We start from the raw sequence: 26,693 nt of genomic DNA on the forward strand, positions 1-26,693 counted from the left end.
TGCAATTAATAAAAATTAGTAGCTTTAAATTTACTCTGAAATACAGGCTGCAGAGGTAGTTTAGATACAGAAGGAAAAAGGTGGCAGCTAAGAATAAGCCCCTAAGAGCTGCTTGGAAGAAGAAAAGGAAGAACAGTGACATGAAACAGGAACTGAATTAGGGCAGGAAGAGTATGCATGAGAAAACAGTGATAAAAAAAAACAGCAGAAAAAAAAATCAGAAAAGAAAGAATGGTCTGAGGTGCCAAAATTACCAGTAGTTTGCAGGAAATGCTGTATTTTGTCAGAGGCAGCATATACCCCCTCACTGTATTTCTAGGATTATATATTATTTTTCAGTTACTGACATTGAATTTCCAGCTGCCATTTCATTACTGGGTCAACAAAGAAGTAATTGTTCCATGGCCATTTATTAATCATGTTGTAGTGTCTGGCTCACAGGCCTGCAAAAAGAAAAAAAGAAGAAAAGAAAAAGGCTCATTTTCAACCTGAATCCTCTTTACGTGCTGACTTAGCATAGGTTTGCAAATAGAAGTAAGAAAGAAATAGTTCTCTGAATGTCTTGCTGTTGTGCTATGATAATAGCAGCAACAATCTTGTTTAAGGCAGGCATGGTAAAGTCAATGTGCAGACATACTGCTGGAAATGCAGAAGACATTATAAATGCTCTGGCAATAGCTAGAATGAGCTAGATCCCAATTTAAATTACAGTTTATGCCTATTACACAATCTCCTAATTTCATTCATTATTTCCCGGAGTTGGATTTGAACCTGCTGCCTGCAGGACAAAATTGTGTACTGTTTCTAGTCCCAGGAACTATAAAAGGCAAGGTTTTGAAATGTTCAGTTCTCCTACCCTTGGACTGGATTTGTAAGGGAGACAGCTTCCCAATCAGACACTGAAATAGGTACTGGATTTCAAGCACTGAGTAATTCAGTGGCTTCTGCTCCTCTGCAGTGTCTAGTGTCAGATTTGCAGGAGAGCATTGCATCCAAAGGTTTCCTTGGAAGCATTTCTCTGTCCAGTCAAAGTTTCAAAAATTGCATCTTTTGCTGGTGCTCTGGAAAGCTTTTATCCTCTACCTTTGCCATTGCCTACCATTCCCTGGAGTGATGATCATACTGCCTTTAAATATCTACTGTGCTAACAGGGTAAATAAGGGAGAAATAAGTATATGCTTTTTTTTTTCAAGGAGAGCTTTGGATTTCTTTTTGTGGTTGTTTTTATGGGGGTTTCTGTTGTTTGGGTTTTCTTTGTTGTGGGGTTTTTTGTTTGTTTGTTTTGTTTTTATCAGAGGTCTCTGAAGACAAACCTGTAAAATCTATGAATCTGCGGGCGCAGAGAGAGCAATTGAATATCAAACGAAATGTGCACATTCATGTTCCTATCCTGGATGTAAATGAATTGGCTGAATGAACACAGTCGGGGAGAAGCACAGATCTGGCTCCACGGTTTTCCTCACCTGCTACTCCTGTGGACACCCCAGGCATTTCTCTGGCAACACCCTGTCTTCCACGGGGGCTTCACGACCCATTCCCGTCTGCCGACACGCCGGCTTCATTTTCTGGTGTTGCAGCAAAAAAGGTGCCGCCTGTGCTGGGAATGGGATCTTCCACTATTTAGCAAGGCTTTGCTGAATGAGTCATCAAAGCCTGCTGGTATTGGCTGGGCTGGTGAGCACCCAAGGGATTGCCTGGCAGAGGCTGCGAGGCCTCGCTTCATTCACAGAAATGTGGGGATGCTAGCCAGCCCTTTCATTCACACGCGCAGCATCTCATTCACATTTTGCAGTCCTGCTGGCCGCTTCTAATGAAGAGAGCCGTTCGGGAGCAGTAGGGTTTTCTGGGCAGTAGAGACACGTAAAAATAGGCTATGGTGTGTATATTTGCTGTTGCTGTGCTAGGAGGATGACGAGAGGAATGAATGCTGTGAGGATGCTGTAGCAGGTTTGCAGTGTGGTGATGAAAGGCTGTTCTGCAGATCAGTAGAAAACTGCTTTACGTTGACTAGGACATTGCCATTATTCATCACTTCTGGGATAAGAGGTGCTGGCTTAATTCATTATGTCATGAATATACTGATTAAATACCTGCATTTAAGCCGGCTGTTTCACTGTATTTGCAGTTTGTATACTGCAGCCTATAGTTGTGGGAAAAGGAATTCTATAGGCTTTTTTCCTTTAAGTTGTGCTGCAGTTAGTAATTTATTTTAAAAATTACTTTGCACTATGCAGCTTCTCTGGTCTAATTTGTTTATGATGCAGTGTGTTGTCCTACATCCAAAAACTGTTTTGCAAAGCAGATTAATTTATATGAAAAAGCCATATGGCTTGTGATGGGCATTGTGTATCACAATGCTGTACACACTTGGACTTCTAAAGAAATTGCAGGAGAAATTAAATACCTGTTTTTTGCATGTTTTGCTACTTCTCCAGATCAAATGTTTGAATGTTTGTGACTGACATTTTTTGCTTAATAAAGGCTGCATTTTTTTTCCTCCACTGCAGGATGTCAGTTTGCTGCTACCTGGACTTTTTAATATTCTTTCAGGGTTTTTTCAGTTTTTCAGAATTAAACCAAACATTCCAGTGAACTGAAGATCCTCTTCATGTTCTTCTTCGGAGGGAATACAGTTGTGAAAGAAAAAACATCTGTTAAGCCTGTTGTCGGACATCAGAAAAATACTTTTCTTCACACATAGGTACTTATGTAATTCCTGCATTAAAATAGAATGTTCTTGTGAAATAACAGGGAAGAAGGATTTCTTTCTCTATCAAAATTTGAATATAACAGTTTCTGTGAGGGACAGCATTGACAAAAAGGCACTGTTAGGCTGCTTTTGTGGAAGAAAAAATGTATATTTTCTTCAGTTCTGTTCATCTGTTCTGAAAACCTTTAAGGTGTCTGTGTTCTGCTGCAGGGGCAGGAGAGGGGTATTATATGTCTGCAAATATTATCCAGATATTTACTTTTTAACTGTGATTTCTTTACAGATTCAGAAATATGTGAGGTGGAAGAACATTTTAACAGATGAATAAAGTGTGGTGTTTCATAAAGGCTTTTAATTCAGTTTTAAAGGTAATTGCCTTTGGTACTAAAAGGGTGGTGGGAGGGAATAGGAATTAAAGGTTGGGAGGAAGTATCTGTTTGAGAAGATAGGAAAAGGGAATTTGAGAATTGATTGGTGCTAGTGTGCTGTAAGTGGGTGGATGTGGGTTTTTTTTTTCTTCTCTCTCCTTTTTTTTTGGCTACAGGAAGTGATTTGCAGTGTTCACAGGCTTTTGTTGAAAAGGGTCCTTCTCATTTGTGTGAGTCATGCTTTTGCTGTGAACGAGTTGGCAGCTCTAAGCAGGACTGGGATCTCAGTCACAGAAAACTGTTACTTCACCCAACCTTAACAGGGAACCAAAAGAAATTTCTTTAAAATATACATTTTTTCATTTTTCCTTATACTCTTTTCTTTTTTACCCTAAACTCTTGTTAACCCTCCGTGTCGTTATGAATTGCTTGCTATGTTAGTACAGGCATCTCCTGCATTGGCATCAGATTTGCCAGAACATATGCAGGAAAGCAGATAGAAGGGCATGCTTCAACGTACCAAGTATAACCGCTTCAGGAATGATTCTGTGACATCTGTTGATGATCTTTTTCACAATTTGCCCATGAACAGCAAGGTCTCAGCAGTTGCTACGACTTCAGCTTCTCCTTCGTACCTGGTCTCATCAGAAGTTCTCCACAAGGACCAAGAAGATGGACCCACCGCCCTGTGTACCCTCATCCATAAAGTGTCCCACTTGAAACTCTCTAGCACGGGCAGCCTTTTGGGTATCAAAAACCTCTCCTCTGCAGTAAAGGAGCTTGCTGTCTCCAAATTGCAGGGAAGCTCGAGTGCTTCTAGTTCAGCAGCAGGGGCTTCAGACAACACATGTAACCTTGTCTCTGCCACTTCGTGTTCTCAGCAGGACGTGAGCAAGATGAGTATGGGGAAAAAAGCACGGGCAGAGGACATGCACCTGGGAAGTGAAGATTGGAATCAAACTAGCAGTTTTGTCGATAAATCCTCTCGAGGATGGCTGCACTCGAGTGAGAAGATCCTGGGACCTGGTGTGACGTACATTGTGAAGGTTGGTCTGTTTTCTTCCATTCTCTGTTTTTATCAATGAAAAATTCTCTGCTGGTTTTGCTGACAGGATAGTCAGGCTGAAAGGATCTCTATTTTTTTTCTTTTGGTGCATAATACATGAAATGTAAATGCAGGAAGGGAGGGTTGGGAAGCTGTGTTAATTTGTTACATTAAAGCAAACCTGCAAATAATGTTCTACAGCTGTATAAAAATCTTGTTCCTAAGCTAAAAGCTGATTTGATTTGGGTGTTTTAGCCTTCTTCTGAATTTAGGTTTTCAGTGTTATCTAGCATACTGTATATATCTTGGATACGTAGGCTTTCAATATGTCTGGTGCAATATACAGGAGGAAAGACACAGTCCTTGATGTGAGGAGAACTGCTAATCATGCATGAATTTTTCAGTTTTAGAAACCTCTAAGGGCAAGTGCTTTTTTAAAGTGAAAGGATATTTGAAATCTTAGAGCAGTGAGGCAGAGAGCACAATTATTACTCTGTTTCACAATTAGAAATAATGTTGTGGGTAGAGAAGGGAAATGCAGCTTGTTTTACGTAATGAGCATTCAGCCACCTTAAATGTTATTGCTCTTTTCAGTTCATTGATACTGCATGTCAAGAGCAGAGGATCTTAAGTTTACAGGGTAAACTTAATGTTTCTGTATGCTTTGAAAATATTTTGAAACCACCTGTTAAAGTAGAGCCTTCAAGATAAGTATATTTGCAATGTTTTTTGTAGTTAGGTAAGAGTCGGGTTATACCTTTCAGTGTAGTGTGCAGAAAGTGTAAAAATAAAATTACTGTCCAGAATTCATTCTTCAGTTGCCATGTTTCATTTGCCAAGAGGCTTTTGTATTTTAAGTGTTAAACTGTATTGCAGCAGGCTATTAATATTACAAGTCTATTTTTAGTGTGATCTTATTTTTGGTGTAAGAGTCACAGGTGACTTTATTTCAGGATGCTTTAAAACTGAGTGACACCCTTGTTACTTAACTCTCACTTCTTTTTCTCAAGTCTCATTATCAAAGGCAGAGTGCATATTTAGCTGTTGGGGGACTAGAAAGCAGTTTTCATTTCTTTGTGTTAGTGGTGATAATAGATTTAGCAGGTGGTGGTAGATTGAGTAAGTTGGCCAATTCAGAGCACTATTGAAATTGTACTGTCTTTTTTACTACTCTGAAATTTACTGGAACTACAAAGGAATCAGTGCTACCTTTCAAGCCACAAACTGCTGCTCTGTTACTCTTCAAGAAGTGTGTCGATAAAAATAACCCACTGACACTAGACATAGTGTGTTGAGACTCTGATGTTTCTTTGCACAGAAATACTCTGGTTAACAGAATGTCATTTACCATTTTCACATTAGCTCAGGGGACTCAACCATTTTACTTTTTTTGTTTGGGATGGTATAAGCCCAGTAATCACTCAGTAATGATAATATAATGACCCAGGAATGAGAGAATACACTGCTGCTGTTAGTTTTACCTAAAATTATTGCTATGAATCAGAACAAACACAGCATTCAATTTCTTAATCCTTTCAGTAGTTGACCTACTATATGCTAGAGGAAGCTCATATCTTTGAATTGAAAAGAGAATTAAAGTTATATAGAAGTGGACTAACATTTACAGTTAGTAATTTACCCATACCTAACAGAGATAATAGATCAAATATTTAATTAGTGCAATTGATGTTGGGTATATGAAAGTGTATTTATACACACTATATACATCAGAATTTTCAAAATCAATCAAACAACTTACTTTTAGGTGTTTGTTAGTTTGTTAGTCATTAAAATGTATGGAATCTAGTTTATTGTTTCTGTTAAAAAAATATGATGATTACTTTAACTTCATGGTTTCTGGCTTAAGAATTATGGAACAGTGCTCTAAATGTAAAAACAAAGATTGAAAATAAATACCAAAATAAGTGGTTAATGAATGAATGAAAATAAACTGGTCCTGATTAGTTCATAATTTGCTTGCTTATTAACTATCTCAGTTTTCCTTGGCAACTGCAGCATTCATATGGATAAGAATAGAAGTGCAGTTCCCAAATCCTTAAACATTGTTTGCTACCAAACATTTTATCCAATCAGACTATCAAATCAATACACAGGTTATGTACACTGAGGGGAAACATTCCTTGGATACCTCATGGCTATACTGACTGTCTGGGGGACTCATACCATGTTTAATTAGTACCATATGCCTTTCAGATAATTCCATATGCCTTTAGTTAAACAAGACAAGAATTAGATTTGTTGTTAACCAGCAAACCTTTTTCATTTTTTTTTTTTTTTTTGGTGCAAATGTGCACTGGATTGCAATTTTCTCATCAATCCACATTTTAAACAGAAAATTAGTCATGGGACAGGGTTAATTGTAACTACTGGGCAGTTTAATAGCTCACATTGGAATCTTCTGAAGTAAGAAACACAAAATTCCAAAATTCCTTTGTGCACTGTATGAAAAATCTGAAACTTCACGGCTGTTCCCACATTTTCACATATTAACAATTTTTAAAATAGGCAGTGTAATTCTAATGCTTAAAAAGGGTGTATGTTTATGGTAAACTGTACCTATATTCTGATCTTCATGGTCTGCTGCAATGGAATTGTTTTCAACCATAAAAGTACTGGCACTTTCTAAATTTTTTCCTCCCAGTAGATTTGATGTTGCATTTTTATATATTTTGACATAAAGATTTTCACAAAAACAACCCCAAAAACACTTTAGTAACAAATTAGACAATTACCATAACCATGTTTGGGACATAAAATAGTCCAGTCCTGATATCTTACTTAATATACTGTTGGACTGTTTAACACATAATGAATTAATGGGAAGAACAAACAAAAAAATCCCTAACAAACAAAAAAACAAAGAAGTGGTTTACCGTGCTGGAAGTCCTTAAAGAGCTCAGTGCTTTCCCTATAGGGGCTGATTGCTACAGGGAGAGATTATAAGTGTCCATGTTGTCAGAAAAACAAGGGCATAGAATAAAAAAAGTGTAACAAAACTGAGTAATGTAGCAACAGTTAAATGTTTCAATGTAATCTGTTGTTTCCAATGATAAATATCCACTGATGAATATAACTGGATAATGTTATAGACATGTCAGATATTGGTTTATTTAAATAAGAGCACAACAGTCAAGAGGCAGAATGCATTTCTGTCTTAAGGTAAGTTATGGCTGGATTTTGTAACAAGTGTCAATTATTTTAAAATGAAAAATGCTGTTGTTCAGCTGTTCAAAACCAAATAAAGCAAAAATACTGCATAATTTTATATACCTGTATGATGTGTATCTGAAAAATTCAGTAAGATTTAAAGCCAACACAGTAGTATAGAACAGATCTGGGTAAATCTAGTGTTAAACACCAGATAGAATCCAAGAGAGAGGAAGGAAAGAACTACTTCATCCAAAGGAATCACTGCAAGTCAGGCAAATAATATTTCAATAAAAAGGACATTAAATTATTATTATTATTATTATTATTATTATTATTATTATTATTATTATTATTATTGCAAAGTATTCAAAGAACATAATCCTAACTGCAATTATTTCTTTAATATTTTAACACTTTCATTCCTTGTGAGGGAGTTAAGAGCAGTTTATAGCTGATGTGGAAAACTGACATAATTGTGAAGCTGTTCAAACACATCACCAAGTAAAGGCTTCAGTTCTGCAAACATTCCCACATGACACTGTTTACGGGAGCATTCTCATTGAAATAATTGAGGCTACCTTTGTACACTGGAAGTTAAGTGTGTGCTTAGGGCTGAACTGAATTGCTGTGTCTCTCTAATGGCTAACCCAGACTGAAAGCACAGCCTTAAATGGAGCTAACAAAGTGGAAAACTGCGTCATATGTCACCTTCCTCTAGAAGACTTCAGGGCTCTTTGGAAAAATGTTTCTCTCTCTTTTTTTTTTTTGCCTTTCTATTTTAGCCAGAATTGATTTGCTAATAATAATAATAATAATAATAATAATAATAATAATAACAGCAAAGCTTTTTTTCCCACTCTTTTTGATTAAATTTATCTTCTTTATAGGAAAAAAAATTATGGAAGTTTGTTAGGGTTTCTTTAAATCCTATTTAATTTCAACTTTTGTCAGTCAAATTGAGGTAGTGCTGTTGGTTAATCACTGATCATTTGGCATGGCCTGACTAAAAACATACTCAGTAGGATTTTGTGCATATAATTCTAATAAAAAAAGCCCCAAGCACACTCCCAGAGTATCCTGTTTATGATGAGGTTTACATGTTTAAGAAATGTGTTGTGTGTTTCAGTCATATGGTAATAATAGAATAGAATACTGACATTTTACTTCAGAGCCTTCTACCCTCAGCCTGGGTACACAAACTGTGTTAACAAAGATTAATGAAACTGGTTTATCACTATGGGTTTTAAAGATGCATGCATGCATATTAGGGGAGAGAGAAGTAAGTGACAAAGACAGGATTGGTTTAAGTAATTAATCCCTCCTATTGTATGGTATTCCTGAGAGATCAGTTAGTATCCTTTCCATTTCCCTTCACTGTTATTTGGACATTGTCATTTTACAAAAGAATGACACTGATGCCTGTTGCTCTGATGAGAACCTTTCTTTGGATCTTCATGGACCTGAACTACTGTGGGCCTGTTGTACAGCCCAATAATAGGAAAAGAACATTTCTCACAGAAATTAGATCAGATTCTACTGGCAGAAATCATATCATAGAGTCTTTAATTATAATATTATTCTGATTACATGAATCAAGTACTATTACTGTACATTTGTACATGTTCTGTAGAAAGCAAAGCATGTATCGATTTCAGAGTTGAAGGATTCAGCTATCAACATGAATGTCTGTTCTCCAGTACATTTGGAGTGTTTGCATGGAGTATTTTTTTTTAAAGCAAAAATTGTACTATTGCTAGTTATTTATCCTGCTAGTTAGGTATGTCCTACAGTTTTAAAATTCCTAGATGAATTTATACAGTCAGTGTAGGAGAAAAAATTGCATTCAGGCAGAATTCCTTCTCTGTTTTTCCTTGGAAATTGGATTGTTGGTTTCTTTATTTATCTTCCAACAATGTTTACAGTAGGAATATCATGTGCCCAATGTAAATATCTTCCACTACAAACGCAAAGAAAATGCACAGATGAATCAAGATCTTCAGGGAAAACTCATGTCCTTCTGTGCTGCTGGAGAAAAGGCTCTCCTTTGTCCCAGTGACAGGGTGTTTTTCTCTCCTAGCCGAAGAAAAATCTTGTCTCCACTAATCCAGAAGCTATACTTGTGCTGCAGCCTGGCTTAATTTTAAAGCTGAAAGTTCGAGTGAATGCACAAAGTATCAATATTAAATTTTCTTCTTTACAATGAGAAAATGCTTGGATCTGCTTTGGTGTAGTGTCAGAGACAACCAGCCTTTCCAGCTACTAATGCTTTTTCAAGGTGATTTACTTCCCTGTGCAATGAAATGAATTTCATAGAGGAAGAGGGGCTCAGTATTGCTTCTCTGCAATTCTGCATTGTCCTGCAATATTAATTTCATTTGGCCCTATATATTTATGACAAAATGTAATGCAGCTCTACCTTTGTCAGCTGCAGGCAGGTCTGAGGCAGAGCCTGACCATTGAGTTGTGATGGGAATAATAATGGGACTCAGTGCAAGCACATTTCCAGTCATCCCTTGTTTTCTGGAGCGATTAGGCACAATTCAGTAGGATAATCTAGAATGTTTATTTAATAAGTTAGATATTCCCCTTGGCTTTTCAAATAAGTTTTCATAAGGCCAGGTGAGATTTCAGTCTCAAAAGGCTGAGTCAGACATTCCAAGTCACAGCTAAAAGTTCAAGAAGACTGAAAAAAACACATCTGAAATTAAACAGAAATGGCAACCAAAGCCATAAAAACTAAAAATAGACAGGGTATAGGGTGACACTAAGCAATAAATGTGAGGTAGAGAGAAAAAGGTGTCTAGGCTTTATTTTTTCTATGGCACCATCACATTGGATTTACTGATACAGATTTTTTGGTTGGTTTGTTTATTGTTTTTTTCCTCAGAATAAATGCTGAAATGAGAGACATAAATTGAACAAATACCTTCAATAACAAGGACATGACCAAAAGAAAGAGATTTTATGTTAAGATGTTGTCTAAGCTTGCTCAGCACCATTTCTATCCTTTGGAAAAGTTGTTGTACTAAGATGGCTTTATTTGCAATTTTGGCTCTTACTACTTTAGGACTTACACAAGAGAGACAATGTCTCATGGGACAATATCTTTCCAGACTAACATTTGACATTGCTTAGCTGTGATAAAGTAATTATAGGAAACAGAATGGTCTCTTTTTTAATAGACAAGATGCTTTAATGAACCACAGAACATTTTAGAAATACCTGTAACTTCCCAAAGAATTGGAATATTTCAGAAACACTGCCTTTGTCACCAAATGTAGGGGCCGTGTTTTGTCACCACATGTTGAAGGCAGATGCTACTGTGTTACTCACTTCAATATTACTTTTCTTTTTGTAACTTAATTGTGTGGAAAAACTAAGCAGCAACCATTAACTAACTGGAAACGTATAAACTGTCTTTAACAATATCTTTATCTCTGCCAAGAAGAAAAAAATATGGAAAAAATAAAAGTCAGGTCTGCTTGGTTTTGGGCACAAACTGGAAGCTGCAGGTGCCAATTCTGAGCTGACCCTGGCCTTGGGAGTTTTGGGAGTAGTGGTAAAAAGTGCTTGGGGTCATGGAGGGCCTGGTGATACCCCTGGCCTCCCAGAGCTGCTCTGCCTCTTCATAGCCTTTATGCTTCAAGGAAACCTTCCAGAGATTTTTCATTATTTAAATCCAGCCTTGGAAATCTCTCCCCTTATCCCCCATTTTTTTTTTCTGCACAGTGGAAATTATCTTTTAGGCAGTCTTACTGAGAACACAAGAAACTATAGTTTCAGCATAGAGTTAAAGATTGGTAAAGACTCAGAAAGAGGATTTGGTTTAATTGCTGAACTCTTCCGATGGAGACCAGAGGTATATATGGTATTCATATAAAAAAGTACTCCCTCTCCCTCTGTGCATGTTTTGGATTTTCAGTTTTAACAGTGACAGGTCCTTCCTACATCACACCTCCAAATGCACAGTTTAGAAAGCAGTACAGTATATGAATTTCAGATACTTAACATGGGTTTGTATTTGGCATAGAGGAAAAGCACCTGTTAGATATTTTGTCTTCTGAGTCTGTGATTTAATGATACTTCTCATCAAGTAGTTCAACTTGCTAATGACTCTCTTACTCTCTAATGACTGAGGAAGAAAAATTCTTTAATAGCTGGATATATTTGCAGCGTCCATACTTACAGTTTCAAATGTCTAATTATGATTTCCAACTATTGAAGCATATTGTTTTGGCTGCAGAATCTTTTGTGTGTTTGTGTTGAATGAATTCTGATGCAGAACATAAGCTGCTGGAACTAATCTGCATGGTGCTTTAAAGGGAAGTATATCTTAGTGGATAGTCAAGGTAGCAGCAAAGCAGTCTGGAAAGTATTCACTGAATAAAGTATGCAGCTGTGAAAATGAAGCAATTAATCTGTGCTACTGCAGTGCATACTCTTAAGTGGTTCACACTGCAGTAATTGCATTCACTGTTATTATATATTTTTAAAATTAAACCAATAGAACTAAAACTTGTTGGGATTTTTTTCCTCAAATGCAGCTTTTTTTAAGGGAAATTCTTGGCCCATACAAAAAAATACAATATGTTTACATTTAAAATAATAGAATAAATCACTATCCAATGTGAGTTTCTGATTCTAACATTCTGATTCTAACATTCCTGAGGTTTTGCGAGAACATTTATCCGTAAGGTAGAACATAAGAAATACTGTTCATGTGAAACTACTGATATGGGATTTTTCTGAAATCTTGTGAAGGCTCTGTTCATTTAGCATCTCTACTACATAAATATTTTTGTGCATGATGTTGTCAATCTTGTTTCATCCACCTGCAAGTAAGAAATAAGAAAAAAGTATTTATTTGAAGATATTTTGTTTTCAGCCCCATTTGAGATGGAGATTAGAAAATTGTCAGAAGCGAAATTTGTTTCTCAGTTATATCTTTCCCCTCTCTAGCAAGAAATGAGACCTCAGAGTTGACTTAAGAAATTGCTTTTCGAGATAAGATAAAATATCTTCTTTTCCTAGCTGAATCTTTTGCCTTTTTTTAAGAGATTCTGAGTCCTTACTGTTGAGTTGATTGTGAGATGCTGCCAGAATGCTTTCACAGGGTAAGACAATTCATATAAAGGGTTGGCTATCATTTGCCACTTAAGAATTGTTAGTCTGAATATATTGAGACATATAATCTATTTTTGCTACAAAACCAAGTTATTGTACAAGAGGAAATAGGAAGGTGTTGGCCAGAGTTGGAGGTATTCTTGAGAGAACTGTGTTCTCTCATCCATTGCTATAAAAGCAAACCACCTGTTTTCAAGAGGAATGCAACTGACAGTCATATCCATCATCATTTCTACTGTATGAAAGCTCTGTTGGTTTACTTGTCTCATGGAGGATTTTGTGATGATAAATTTACACTGAGTGGTTGAGGCTTATCTGTAGTTGAACCCCAAAGAAGATTGTCTGTTCCGTTTCCACTCAGTCAATCCTTACTTAGAGTTTTCTGTCTGGATTGGAACATGCATTCTTTAATGAGAAAAAAAAAACCTTTGGCGGAAACATTGATTCACTGTAAAGCTCTGTACCTGATTACTTCCTGGTATAAGAATTACCAACTGCAAAAGTATGAAAGCACAGAGGAGAGCCTTTCTATTTTTCATGGCAGCATATGTTTATAACACATTTTTGGTGCTGGATTCTGGTAGTGTCTAAATATAGGGCCTTTTCTTCATTCAGAACAAAGCTACCAATACTTCTTTCATGCAGGATTTCTGTTCCACAAGCAGGTACACTGTTCTGCATGAAGCAGGAAAGCACAGGGCAGAAGTACAGACTAGGGGCTTTGGCATATACTGTTAGAGCATAGTCATCAAGTGCCCCCAGAGACCTGCATAAATGTCTGAAGATATGTCTTGCCCCAAGTGGAGGGAAGGGCAGGAGGCTATGGCGTGGCTGAGACAACATGTTAGCTAAGATTTTAATATGGTGTTACGTGACAGTTAAGCAGACAATTTAAAGGCAAATATATTTATTCCAAACTGTTCAAACTTTTCAGAGAAAGTGAAGTCTCTAGCAGCTTACTTAAAACTCTGTGACTACTGCTTATACAAATTTATTTCTCTCTGAATATCTAGTCTTGGTTCTGCCCACAGCTTTTTCTAATATTATAACTTACTCTACGTTAGAAATGTCACAGAATAAATTTTCCATTCCATTCTTCTACTGAAAGTGGCTAGGTAAACTAGCATAAATCTGAATGGTTTTGTGCATGCAAGACTTCCTTTTAACCACACTGCTACCTGTTCAGCTGATGGTAGCCAGCATTTTCAAAGGCTGCCTCTTCTGCTCATCAAATGCTTTGTATTTTCAATAACACCTGAAGCGAGAGGGTGTCCTGCAGACTTCTGTGATGCCAGAGTTTGGGTGAAATATTTGCTCTGATAATGCAGGATAGTGGTTCTCCATCTACCAGGAAAGGGTTTCCCTGATGTTTGACAGCACCCTCTTAGCAATGGACAAATCTTAAGGTAAAAAAAGAAAACAAACAAAGAAGCAAAATCCCACAAAACACAGAAGCAAAGCTCCACATAACAATAAACAAACAAAATAGCCCACAAAAAAAAAAAAAAAAAAAAAAAAAAAAAAAAAAGGTTTTTGCACATTTGCGCATTAGAGTGAGGGTATTGCTAATCATTGAGTCCAGAATGATTTACCAGATTCCCAGATCTAGCTGAGCCACAGTTAATGGTTACTATGATATTATATAGGGCCTTTATATATTTTTTTTTTCAGTATGAATGCAGTACCTCTATATTTAAAAGATTTCAAGTGTTAATCAAATCATAAAAATAAAATACATACAACTATACTGTGGTTTCCATATGAAGCAAAGAAGCAAATATATGTTTTGATATCTTCTCTTTTTGTGCCCATGTCTTGTTGATTAGCAGAGTTAAGTAATTTTGTAGTGCATGTCTCAAACTAGTAAGATATTCAGGGTAATAAATGTTCTTGTAAAGTGCAATTAAAAAACTAGGAAGCATTGTGGCACTTACTATTTTTCTTTAACTTATGTTATTAATGGGAACACTTTCTGATTACAGTTCCTTCTTAGACTTGCAGTTTTTAAAAATTTTTTGGAAAATCTGTTAAATTTTTTTTTTCCCCTACTTCAATGGTTTATAAAGTGGGTACTGCAAATTCAGTTAAGCTGGGAATTTCATCTAATATGATATCAAAGGGATTGAGTTTCATATTAATTTGCTAAAGAGAAAACATCATTTTATAAAATACTTGTCAATCTTACAGTCTCTGCCTATGGCTTGGGCTGCTTTTGGCTTGGGCTTTTGTGTTTTTTTTCTTTTCTTTTTTTTTTTTTTTTTTTGGGTGGGGAGTTTCGGATTTATTTTCATTTTTTTTTTCTCTTTTCACACATCAGTATTGTTATTATCCTGACTGTAACCACAGTTATAAGAGGACAAACTTACTATCTTGAAATCAAGTCCTGGGCTGTTACTATTTTTATTATGGGCTGCTTGTTAGTGGGCATCTGGATTTGAATCTTAATGTGATTTAGGGTAGATAGCAAACCTGAAAATAATTTTTCAGTATTATGGAACATTATGGAACTTTCAGTGCACATTTCATAAGCTCCTTTAACTGTTAATGTTGATACCTGAAATTAGAGGGAACTGTCATTTTGATGCATAAATAAATGCATACTGCAGTAGTAGCAATAGAATCTAAAATAAAAGCTCTTCTTTTTAAATAGGGGAGTCCTCAACCATAATTAACTAGCACCAGTCATTTCATACTAACTACTCATTTACTTTCATGGCATAATCTACTTCTGGACTAGCTCTTTGGTGAATGAGAATAAAATGTAAAACAAAAAAACCCTCAAAACCAAAGCAAACCAATTCCCCATCCTTTAAAAAAAACAACAAAAAAGAAAATGTAGGCGTATGACTTGAGATAGACAAGAACCAGATGTGGCAAGCAAAAAGATACTCACTTTTTCACTTTTGCACATGCCAAGTAAAAGTACAGCCTAAGCTCGTGGGTGAGAAAATTGCAGTGATTTGCCCAGCTTATTTTATTTCTATTTTTGAAACTTAGATCTCCATACAACACCCAGCACCCCAGGAATCAGAATCTAATTTTTGAGCCCTCAGGCTATTATCTGCAGCTCTGCAATGTTAGAGCATACTTTAGATACATCAATATTTGAAGGTGCAGGGTAATTTTTTGTCTAAAGATACAAGTGTATGTCTGTTTGCTGATGTAACCATGTTATCTCTCACGTGACTTGTACAAGGCAGATACAAGCTGCAAAGTAGTGAACCACTCAGATCTAATAATGGTCGTCTGGTTACACAAACTAAAACCAGTGAACCTCAGTTTACTAAGAATACCCATGCAGTTTTTATGAACTGATGATACTCCAGTACTTTGGATTCAGAGGTTGGGAGTTCTTATTTTGTTTGAGAGTAGGTGATGGGTAGATAAGCTATGCATAAGGCAGACACTCATCTGCTAGACGTGTATGTAGGTTGGACTGCTTCAGTGCTGTATGGAGCTACATCCTGATGGAATATTAGAATAAGTCTTGCTATGCTATTAAAAGTATTTCTTGCTGTTGTTACTGCCAGCTTCTCAGTCCAACAGTGGAGAATTTCTTCCAATAACTTGGTATTTTGAAGAGTTTTTTAGGAAGCACCAAACAAGGTTGTTCATATTTCTGGAGCAAAGGGCTTCTCTGACAGTGTCTGCTCTTTTTTCTTTCTTTTTTTTCCTCTTGGCTCCAAGTACACAAATGCATTCAGCCAGTGTTCATGTCTGTTTCTGAGAAGTGTTGAGAGATCTCATTATCCTCTTTTACACAGGCTTCAGGAAAAAGTTTTAGTTGGTGAACAGGAATTTTCTGAGTTCCAAAGAAAACAGGTACTTTAGGGAGTATGGAACAAATGCATATGGGACAAAATAGAAATCTGAGACGTATAGCCTTCTCTTACACTAACCTGTTAAAATTGTAGCTAATAAGGATGTTGGAACCCCATGGAATGAGAGCTACATGGTCCCACCTGTATGTGGCACTCTGCTTCCTGCAAGGTACTGTTTAGCATGCAAAATGCAAGTTATGAATCTAAAATCTCTGAATGGGAAGGTATTCATTCTTATGAAATTCATACTTTTTCTTTGGGACATAGTACCTTTCAGTGTACACAAGCTGGAAACTAATTCAAATATTATAAAGTCAACAGAAGGCAGAATGTTATCTGAGAAAGCTTGGAACTGGTAGTCCCAAATCCTCCTACTTCAAGGTGGGCTACATCTTTATATATTTGGTTCCTGAGCAATGAGAGGGAGGATGATACAGGAGCTCATAAATTTCACAGTGCACAGTAGCTGATTGGTTAGAATATAAATTAAGTGTTGGGTGAAGAGGAGCTTTTTTTAGAGGTAGACTGTTTTATAACTATATTTTAAATGTTTCATGGAATGCCTAAAGCAAAAGATAGCATTTCTTTTTAATCAGGGTATTTATTTGTTGAAATAAATGAATAATTTATTTCCTTGCTATCTTGGTTGTATGTCTTCTTTCTGTGGATCCTTGTCAGGATGTACTTCAAATGGATATTTTTAGACAGCAGTGTTGGTCTTGGGGAGTAATTGAAGCATAGCAGTAGGTGAGTTATATGTCCCTGTAGTTGGCCTTTGGACCTTTTGAATGTCAGTTTTTACAGTAATTTTGTTACTTGAAAACATGCTGTGGTGATTAAGTGTTCACATCTTTTATCCCAGCAAATCAGTTGCCATCTTCGCATTGATCAGTCAGGAATACTGCAAGCCTTACTATGTTGTGTTCAGCTGTCTCTGTGATATGCATAAAACAAGTACAGGGTAATTTTTCCATCTGACCTTCCTTCAGTCTGATTTTGTCTCTATTTTTGTCAATGCAGATCAGGTAGTATGACTCAAAGGAGTCTGAATGCACGTCTTCTTAGTATGTTTATGGGTTTTTGTCTTCTTATTCGTCTGTTTATTTTGACAGTGACTTGTGTTCACATGTTTTGTGTATTTATTTGCACGCCTGCATGTACTTGTCAAAATACCTTCCAGAGTTTGCTTCCAAAATGCTGGACCTGGTTCTCAAACTCATGCAATTACTTTGCTTTAAGACTTGTGGCAAATATAGGTAAGTGAAGGAACAAGTGTAATCCAAGAGTGTTTCAGTACTGAGTGGTCTAAACTAACATGTTCATGATATAATTAAATTTCTTTGACAAAAAAACCACAGAGATACCTTTGAAGAGTCATATTATTTACAGCATATTTAATTACAAAAGGATCTCATATGAAAAAATAATGCGCAAAATTAGTCTATGAAAGCATCCTAGACTAAAATAAAATGACACAGAAAGAAAACAAGAAAATATTGATCATTGCTGTTTATTGGCATAAGTTAAACGTTTTCAGCTGATTTTCTTAAGTGATACTAAAGAATTTAATCTCCAAGAAAATGAAATCATCCCCTGAGATAATTTAAAATAGAACCAATGGCTTAACTCCCTTCATCAGAGCATGAAAATGTAGTTGTATATGTTTTAAGTACTCAGGCAGAAGTATATGCAAAAAAAAGGAATTTATTTGTAGTAAGGTTTGTCTAATTTTGCACTGATAGATGACAGTTTGAGAGTATGAGGTTTAGCCTGAAAGCTCTATGTGCCAGGATCTCTTTAGACAAGATGCTTTCCACGAATATTTTATAAACTTTCAAAAAACATGGATTTGGAGATTTATAAAATATTCTGGGAAATGGATCTTGAGATAACCCTTCTCAGAAACTGTGTGCTATCATAATGCAAGTTCAAACAATTTAATGTATAAGAGTTAGTTGATGTTCTAGCTAATTTCATTCAGTGTTGTGATATCTTCATAGCATTTGATAGAAATAAATTAAATAATAATGGATATGTTAAAACAGGCTAGATATTCCCTCAGCCTGTTAACATTTTATGATGTAGTGTTTCTATGGAAAATTTTTTCTGAAATTCTAGATATTGCTGTTACTGATGCAGTCATTCTCTTAAGAGATTATTTTTTCAGCAAAAAACATGATTCCCAAACAGGCAAAATTGTGTCATCATGTCATGTGATTTTTGCACCAGTTTCATCCCAAATACATTGTATTATGCTGTGAAGATAGAAAAACTGATACAAGAACTGATATAAAAACACAGCGCTATGTGATGATCATCATAATGATCATCATTATGAGGCTCATGATGTAAAGACTTCTCCCCAGTTCCCTGGGCTTTCAAAAGTCAAGTGTTGGTTGAATACTTCACCTACATGCAAAGATACTGCCATGGGTTATGCTAGTCATGAGGCAGTTTGTGCAAAGGCACCATCCAAATATCTGACAAGAGGTTCAGCTCCAGTAGACTTCAGCATATGTGAGTTATGTCCACTTTTGGAAGCAAATCTAGAAGATTGACCTGACTTTTTCTCACTCCCAGTGGTACTCACTGAATTTTAACATCTTTCATAACGGTACTCCCTTTTTTCCACAGAGATGCAGAGCAGAAATCTGAGTCAAAAAGTCTGATCTTACCTTAATATTAGCTAACCTTCATATCATTCCTTTCTTGAATGACCCTGTTAAAGCCATTTCCCAGCATGGGTTAATAGTATATTATATTAGCATTTCCCATTGTTTTACTACTATAATAAATGAAAATACTAAATCACATCTATCCATGAGCTGTTTATTAACAAATTTGGTTGCTGGTGTTCTTTTCAGCTTTCCCTGTTTATAAGTTGCCTTTTTTGTTCTAATGAGACTTAGTTCCCTCCCTTAAAATAACTTTGTCCTATTAACCAATATGAGATAAATTTCCTTTAACCACACTTTCTTTCTCATTAAGATTATTTTTTACTTTGATTGTATCTAAAGCAGATCAATTAAGATAGAAGAAAACTAAAAAAAACACATCAATGCATTATAAATTGAGTGTATTACAGTGACCAGGTTAAACATAAACTGATGTTGAATGAAATGTGACACTTGAATAAAACAAAATGTATATGGAACAAATCTTTGACATAGAACAGCATAATCACAACAACCTACTTTAAGCATAGGATAAATCAAATGTAAATATAAGAATTGCACATTGCCTTTTAATGGTTAGTTGCACTTTCTCCCAGAGCTCAAGCATAATTATAATGCATTTTCCAACTGTTTCTTTTTCCTTCCAGTACTTGGGCTGTATAGAAGTCTTACGGTCAATGAGATCTCTTGACTTCAGTACTAGAATGCAGGTTGCAAGGTAAGATTTTGTACAACTATGTCTTTTAAATTAACTTCTGAATTGTGTCCCCAGTGGTAAAAGGCCAGAAAGATGGCAAAACACATGGTAAAAGATTTTTGAATACCATAAGTCCACTTTTAAGTTTTGCTTTTACATGTAAATCCCTTATGTGGTATTAATATTTCTTTGTGGATTTTTGGTATGCCAGGAGCTGCTTTAGAAATTTTTTGCCTGTTATGCCAAGTAGAGCACTTACTTGGGTACCAATTTAATTACATTTAATGACATAAACCAGTGAGAATTAGAATATGCTTAAAATCTATGATCTTAAAATTAATCAAAGGAGCTGTTTTGGAGCCCCATGTTTATGGGTTTTTATAGTAATTTCTTGCAAAAATTATAAACTATCTGCACAAAGGATATAAAGGAAAATATATCACTGCAGTGATATCAGAGACAAAAAAAAATTAGGTTCTTTTGACAGTTCCTTTAAATATGTGATGGTATTTTTGTAAGAGCAGTATATAAGTACAACACTAAAGAAGTAGAAGTGTCAGTGAATTTTTTTTTTTCTATGAAGAATATTTTCTGAAAACTATAGGAATGGTGTTTTGCGGTTTTTCACTTGAAAAGCTGAGTCATTGATTTCAGAGGGATGTAGCACTGATGTCTTCTAGCAACTGGAGACCTCTTTTTCAGATTCTGGAATTGAAATGATAAATCCTTTTCAAAGAAACACATAAAGTGATATTTCTGGATAGAGTGCTTGAATTTCACCTCCTTGAGGCATCTTACAGTTGACAATAAATAAATCTGTCATGAGCCGTATATCATACCATAAACAGCTTGATATTTCTTTTATTAAATGAGAAAAATCCCTTGTTTTTAGGCTTGGATGCTAATCATATGGTCTATATGCATTGACTTTGAGTTACACTTGCATATAGCTGCTTTGAATTGAGCCATGTATGTCCTCACAAGAAGTTAACCATTAATTTGTCAAGATACTGCACTGGTAAGAGGCATAGAAGCCAAAGGACAGGTAAATGACAGAATCCTGTTTTTCAAGCAATGTAGACTATGGAGGCATTTGATCATTTACCTACTGTACTTTAAAAAATGTATCATGTGCATTTCAAGTATTTCAGCAGTGACCTTTGAAAATTATTTCATATCTAAGCAGACTTGTAGTTCCAATATAGGGAGTATATCTATGTTTACCACTGGGAAATTCAGTGGTACTGGCTTATGAAACAGTTTTGATAATTATTTGGTTTGCTTTCTATATCAGGGAGGGAATTCATCTCAGTTTTTCTGCACAGTTTCCTTCACTGCAATGCCTTCATTGTAATAGTGTACTTTTCTTACTACCTAGCATAAAGGCACTACTCTAACATGAATACATAAGCATATTTGGTAATCTGAAGTAATATGGTCTACACAAACAAAATATCTTTGCCTTGTAGTTCCTCCAAAAAAACCCCAAGATGTTTATTGGTTTTTACTGTGAAACTAACTTGGAATTGTAATTTTTTTTTGTGTTGAAGTTATAGCATATTTCACTACATGAAATATGAAATAATTTTGTTATCCCACCTTCCTTTTATATCTTTTTTTTTTCTCAAACAGGAAGCCATATCTTCTGGTTTTGCTTTTTATTTTGTATTTATGGTTTTCTCTTCCTTATAAAACAATGAAATTTCATAATTTTCATAGTGTAGTTCCTGATCTAAAAAGTTTTGGTTTTTTGGTAGCTTTCGAATCAGGATCTAGCATCTTAATCTGCATTTCATTAATTCATCTGGCTCTAAAAATCCCCTTGTCATGTCCTACATTTTCAGTACTCACATGCTTTGTTATGTAGCATTTTACATACAAGCCTAGTGTTTATTAAGAAAATATTATTAACCAACCACTAAAATTCACACTAGCTAACTTCCTCATGTGTTTTAAGAAATATAATGCAGGCCTCAAGGTATGCACTGAATTAATAAGGCTGATGTTCTGATATTACAGGCACCAATTCCTTCTTAAGAAGACACCTGGTACCAAATGGTCTGTACAGCCCTTTGATTACAAATAAAATAAAAGCTCCTGAAAGTTACATTTATGTCTGCTACATCATACATGTATTTTTAGGTATGTCCATTGCCGATTTCTCTGCAGCTTGCCTCCAATAAAAAAAACTGTCCTGGTAGCCTGATGGCTTCTGATGTGGTGTGGCCAAGGCTTAGGTCCATAGTGTTAGCCATGACTGCATCAGCCAAGGAGCCTGGGTCCATAGCTGAAGTAAAAGCTTGTCTGTGTAAAACTCTCTGTGCTGTTTCCTCTAACCAGAGAAACAGATGACACATCCGATCCCTTTCTGACCAACATCTTTGTAAATTGATCCTACTGCATGCATCTCACCGGTTGGATCTGTTATTTTTTCAAGAGCTTTCAAAACCAATCATAGAAGAAAGTGATCTGTCTTGGACTGATATGACTTCTGGCATTATGAAGTATTTACTAAGTATGATTAAAAAACAGAAAAAATGAGTCAAGTTGCTTGATTTAGTGTGGAAGCCTGGGTGCATTTCCTCCTAATAAGTAGGCATCATGTTTGACACATACAAAGCGCTTTCTCCCTTTTTAGCACTGCATCACATGCCTGTCCCTGTCTCCTTTCTTAATCTTACTTTTTCTCCATGTTGCAGAGCTTAAACATAGGAAATCAGTTATTAGAAATCCTAAATTTATCTTTTTTCTGCCTTCCAATTATTGTGTATGTCACTTCATGACTGTCAGCTTTGAGGATGAGCAAATCCCCAAAGTAAAATAAGAAGCATCAATTCCTAGAAGAAAAAACTTATGGGGCTCAGTAATGGGAGGGTAAGATGTAGTCTCTTGTTCTGCTTGAAAACTCCTGGTATTATTTTAGACAAACTGTTAGTCCTAGTCACAGATAACTCTGTGATTAAATGAATTAGTGCTTGTAAATGGCACTTAAATTGTTGAGTGAGCACTTAGGAATTACTTAAAAATTGGACTGAGATTTCCACTTCTCTGGTGAATTAGAGATAAGAAATTCATGGGTAAAGGTTGCGTAGATAATTTGAATGGCTTTGAAAATCACAGCTGTTATGATGCATTAGGAATGTATATACATCAGTGTGCATGCATGGATGTATCTGACAAATGAAAAACTTTGGCTTCAATTTCAGGAACTGCACCAAAGCCCCAGAGTAAATAATTTGGTCAGCAGTCTTTCCTTCCTTATTGCAGTCCTTTGAAATATCGAATTATCTTTTCTATCCCATCCTGTAACTTGTGTTTGTTTTGTCTTTTCACTTTTTGTACACTAAAATGTTAAAACTTGCAGCAATACATTTATCTTAATGTGGGCAGACTTTCACTTGGCATACTCTTCATCAGATCTTAATAACCTTGGTGGTGCCTTGCAGTTGTATTACTGCCCTAATTTTGAGTTGGAGGAAAAATGAATAGTTGTGTAAAATTTCTAACGGTGTTTTGCCTTTATCATTACACATTTGAAGTCTCAAAATTCTCTCGCTACAGGGAAAATAGAAGAACTAGAGTAGTATTAATCAGCTGTATTGTATTTATTCTTTCCTTTAATGAATGTAATGTCATGTGAATTCTTGAGCAAATAAGAGGATGCGCCAGACAACAGTCAGATGTTACACATAATGATAAATGAAAGCCAGCTGAATCCACGTGTTGCATCTTTAATTACCCAGTGATAATTCTTGTAACACATGTGAAGTCACGATGTCTTTCTTGGGCAGCAAGACAAACAAAAGCATTTAATTTTCAACACAGTGGATGAACAGGAGGACTAGCAGACAAGACTACTGAGCTAACCACGGGTGGCAAGTGGTTAAAGTTCATCTGAAACCTATCATCATCGTCATAGAAAGGGGCCACTCTTAAGCTTCTGTGGCCAGGCCCTTTGTCCTTTCAGGCTTTTTGTAAAAAAAAAAAAAAGTTAAAAATCAGGTAAAATTCTTTTGCAACATGCAGTGTGTGAAGTTAATGTAATATGTTTGTATGCTTATTGTAAATCTGTAGTAGAATAATGAGTCCTCACTTTTGAGTTGTATGCATGAGTGAGTTATGCACTGATTTGAATTAAATGTTGCATGCACTGTTGTACATCTGAGTCTGAACTACAAGGATGCATGGTCACTGGCATTTAATTGAATGACATCAGTTTACTGCATGCAGCATCATAAAGTCACACTTCATCATGATAAGTAAAGTATTATTTTGCATGCTTTATTTTATTTGATTTTTGCATGTTTTATTAGTAATAGGTCATAGGACTGAAATACCTCTTATCAGCAGTGGACCCAAATCCAAACTCTGATCTTACATTAACTCTATTGGGATGAATAGCTTGAAAAATATTCCTCTCCAAATTTGAGGCCTGATCTTTATTAATAAAATTATGAAACCAAATCCATTTATGCCAATATCCTTGGAGGAGAGGTTGTGGAAATCCAAATTTTACAGTTGTATTTGTGTCCAATGCTAAACAATATGAAGCAATTCAGTTGATGTACTGTTTCACCTGTATCTGTATTGTTTGCAGAAATTGTCAGCAAGCATCACTGAAAAAAAGTGCAAGACATTGAAAAGCAAGGATGTGTCTCCTGTGATTTCTGAAGGCAGATAGGTAATCTGTTATCTGCAGTGAATTTTGTATTCAGTGTCTTCCTTAACATGTTGTCTTGCTTAAAGGTGAGTGTGTTTTATCTCTGCCCTCTTCCATGTGAACTCTGGGTGTAGGGTGGTGCTTAGGAGATGACATACCACATAGACCATTTGCAGTTGCAGGAAGAGGTGGGCACAGTTACTTCAGAGTCAAAGCTGTGGGGAGGATGAGGTGCTGGCTGCTGCTTGGTTCACCTGGAAGCAGGAGTCTCAAAAGTGTTTGGAGACATCCTTATAATTCATACAGCACACCTCTGAGTGGGGCATTGACAGCTATAGAGCCTGATAGTTTAAGAATAATTTACATTTGCTAGTTAAACTGTTATTAGCACAGAAATGAGGTAGAATAAATAGGTTTTTTGTGTGCCTGAGACTGAAATCTTTCCTTTTCAATGCAGTATTAGTGTGGAAATTGTCACCTAGTATTTGGAATAATTTTACTAATATATGCTAATGCAAAGCCAGAGTGAGAGCAATTTATTGAGCTCCCCCAGTCTGTGTGCCTCTGTAAGAAAACAAAGACCCTCTTGGAGGATGGGGAAGGTGGTAAGTTGGAATCCAGGTAGTCAGGGAAGCAGTTACAGGTATCACTGTATCCTGGCTTTTCACAAAGATGGTGACTCCATATGGGTCTACAGAAGCAGCACCTGAAGCGGGGTGGTCTTAACATGTTTTAAATGCAAATTGCAGTTAACAACTGACAGAAACCTGGAAACCAAGGCACTCTGTAGTTCTGCTAATAGCACCTGGCAGCTTGATTACACAAGAGTTGATGGCATAAGGAATTTGTGTGTCCAGTCACGCCAGACAGTTCAGCAATACTGAACAGTGCTTTTTGGCAAACGCAGCCCAGATATTCATAAAGTGTCATCTCTGTTATACAGAGCTTTTGTAAGATACCTCTCTCCAAAGTCCTGCTTTGGACATGAAGCCATTTAGGCATTAGAGAAAAATACATGTTGGACTAAATGTTTTCACTCTGCTTCTGTAAAGTTTCCTGTGTCTGCCTGCCTTTGAAATATCTGCTAATATCTACTCTTTGAGAGAAAATACTTTAGTAAATGACCTGAGTCTGGGATCAGTTTGAAGATTACTATGATCCTGATATAGCAACAGAAAACAGTTTTAATTTCTCTCTCCGTTTCTCTGACCAGGACTATGATAAGTGGCTAGAGACCAGGCTGAGTGAATAAAAGCCTGAAGGTCATAAAAGATGTTAAAGGATTGAGCTGCTTAGCAGATCTAAACCTTAAAATACATGTTTTTAAGATGTTTTTGGTGTCATTGACTACATTCTTGACAGTTGGAGGTTTTTCTGTAAGGAAGGTTTGTAGCTGTACATTCAACACCAAGTTTTCATATACTCTTATTTTCTGTTCATCAAAGCTGTGTGTACATGCAAAGTTAAGAGATATATCTAAGTAGTGTGCCAGTGGAATAAACAAGTTTCACTCTACATTTCTTAAGACCATTGTTCAGAACTATTGTATTGGAAGAAACCATCATGATCAGGTAGATTTCTGTTACTGTTGAATGAAACTGGGTTTTCTGAACCTTACTTGCGTGTTATATAAGAAGGTACAAGTTGTGCAGAAATTGTCTCAAATATTCCTTTAAAAGATAGGTCATCTATAAATACTGAGAACACAGCATTGAGCATACCAATGGATAAAAAGTTTCTTTGCCAGTAAAAGCAGAAGAGTCCTTTGAACTGCATTGGTTTCTCTTAGGAAATTAACAGAAGTCTCACACTGAAGATGCAGGAACATAAGAATAACTATCATTAGATAGATTGCCTACTGCATATCTAATAACATATGGTATTCTATGCCTAATACTTGCCAAAGCCAACCACTTGAATGTATAAAGTTTATTCAATAAGCCAAAAATTAAGTTGGCCAGCTTCCTTTCATTTTCTGCTTTTAGATTTTCTACGTGTGAGAGAACTCCATTTGACGAAACAGAATGGGGAGCTGACAAAAGAAAAAGAAGAGCTGTCATCATCTTGCTCTACAAGTGACATCGGCTTGTGTGACACATCTGCTTGATATAACCATATTCTACAAAAGTTTTCTTCCAGGTTTACCACCAAGACAGGCTTCACTTCAGTCAGGATGGTGACAAATGGCAATGCTTGGTCTCTGCACCAGTTTTTGTGGGCGTTCCCCCTCAGGGGTGCTGCTGCATGGTGCTCTGGATTCCTGGCAGTAGATGCATCTTCACTGCAGACTTAGCCTCCCTTTCCTTGTCATACCCTTGATTCATTCTCCTTAGCCACTTCTTCAGCCTTGCATCCTCCAGACATGGTCAACCTGCCGTCAAATGCTGGTTTTGTCTTCAAAGGTTGTGAATGTCCCCTGTGC

At 36.2% G+C, this 26,693-nt stretch overlaps 1 protein-coding gene across 1 annotated transcript in view; it reads left to right on the forward strand.

The window, feature by feature from the left end:
- Nucleotides 1-2,945: 2,945 nt before the first annotated feature.
- Nucleotides 2,946-26,693, forward strand: part of SHC3 (SHC adaptor protein 3) — a 52,078-nt gene continuing 28,330 nt past the window's right edge. Inside the window, exons 1-2 of the mRNA XM_062512962.1 lie at nt 2,946-4,124; nt 19,562-19,632. Of these exons, the coding sequence (XP_062368946.1) occupies nt 3,585-4,124; nt 19,562-19,632 (611 nt within the window). The 5' untranslated portion in view covers nt 2,946-3,584. The remainder of the gene's footprint in view (nt 4,125-19,561; nt 19,633-26,693) is intronic.

Source organism: Cinclus cinclus, chromosome Z, assembly GCF_963662255.1.
Source record: "Cinclus cinclus chromosome Z, bCinCin1.1, whole genome shotgun sequence".
NCBI classification, from domain to species: domain Eukaryota; kingdom Metazoa; phylum Chordata; class Aves; order Passeriformes; family Cinclidae; genus Cinclus; species Cinclus cinclus.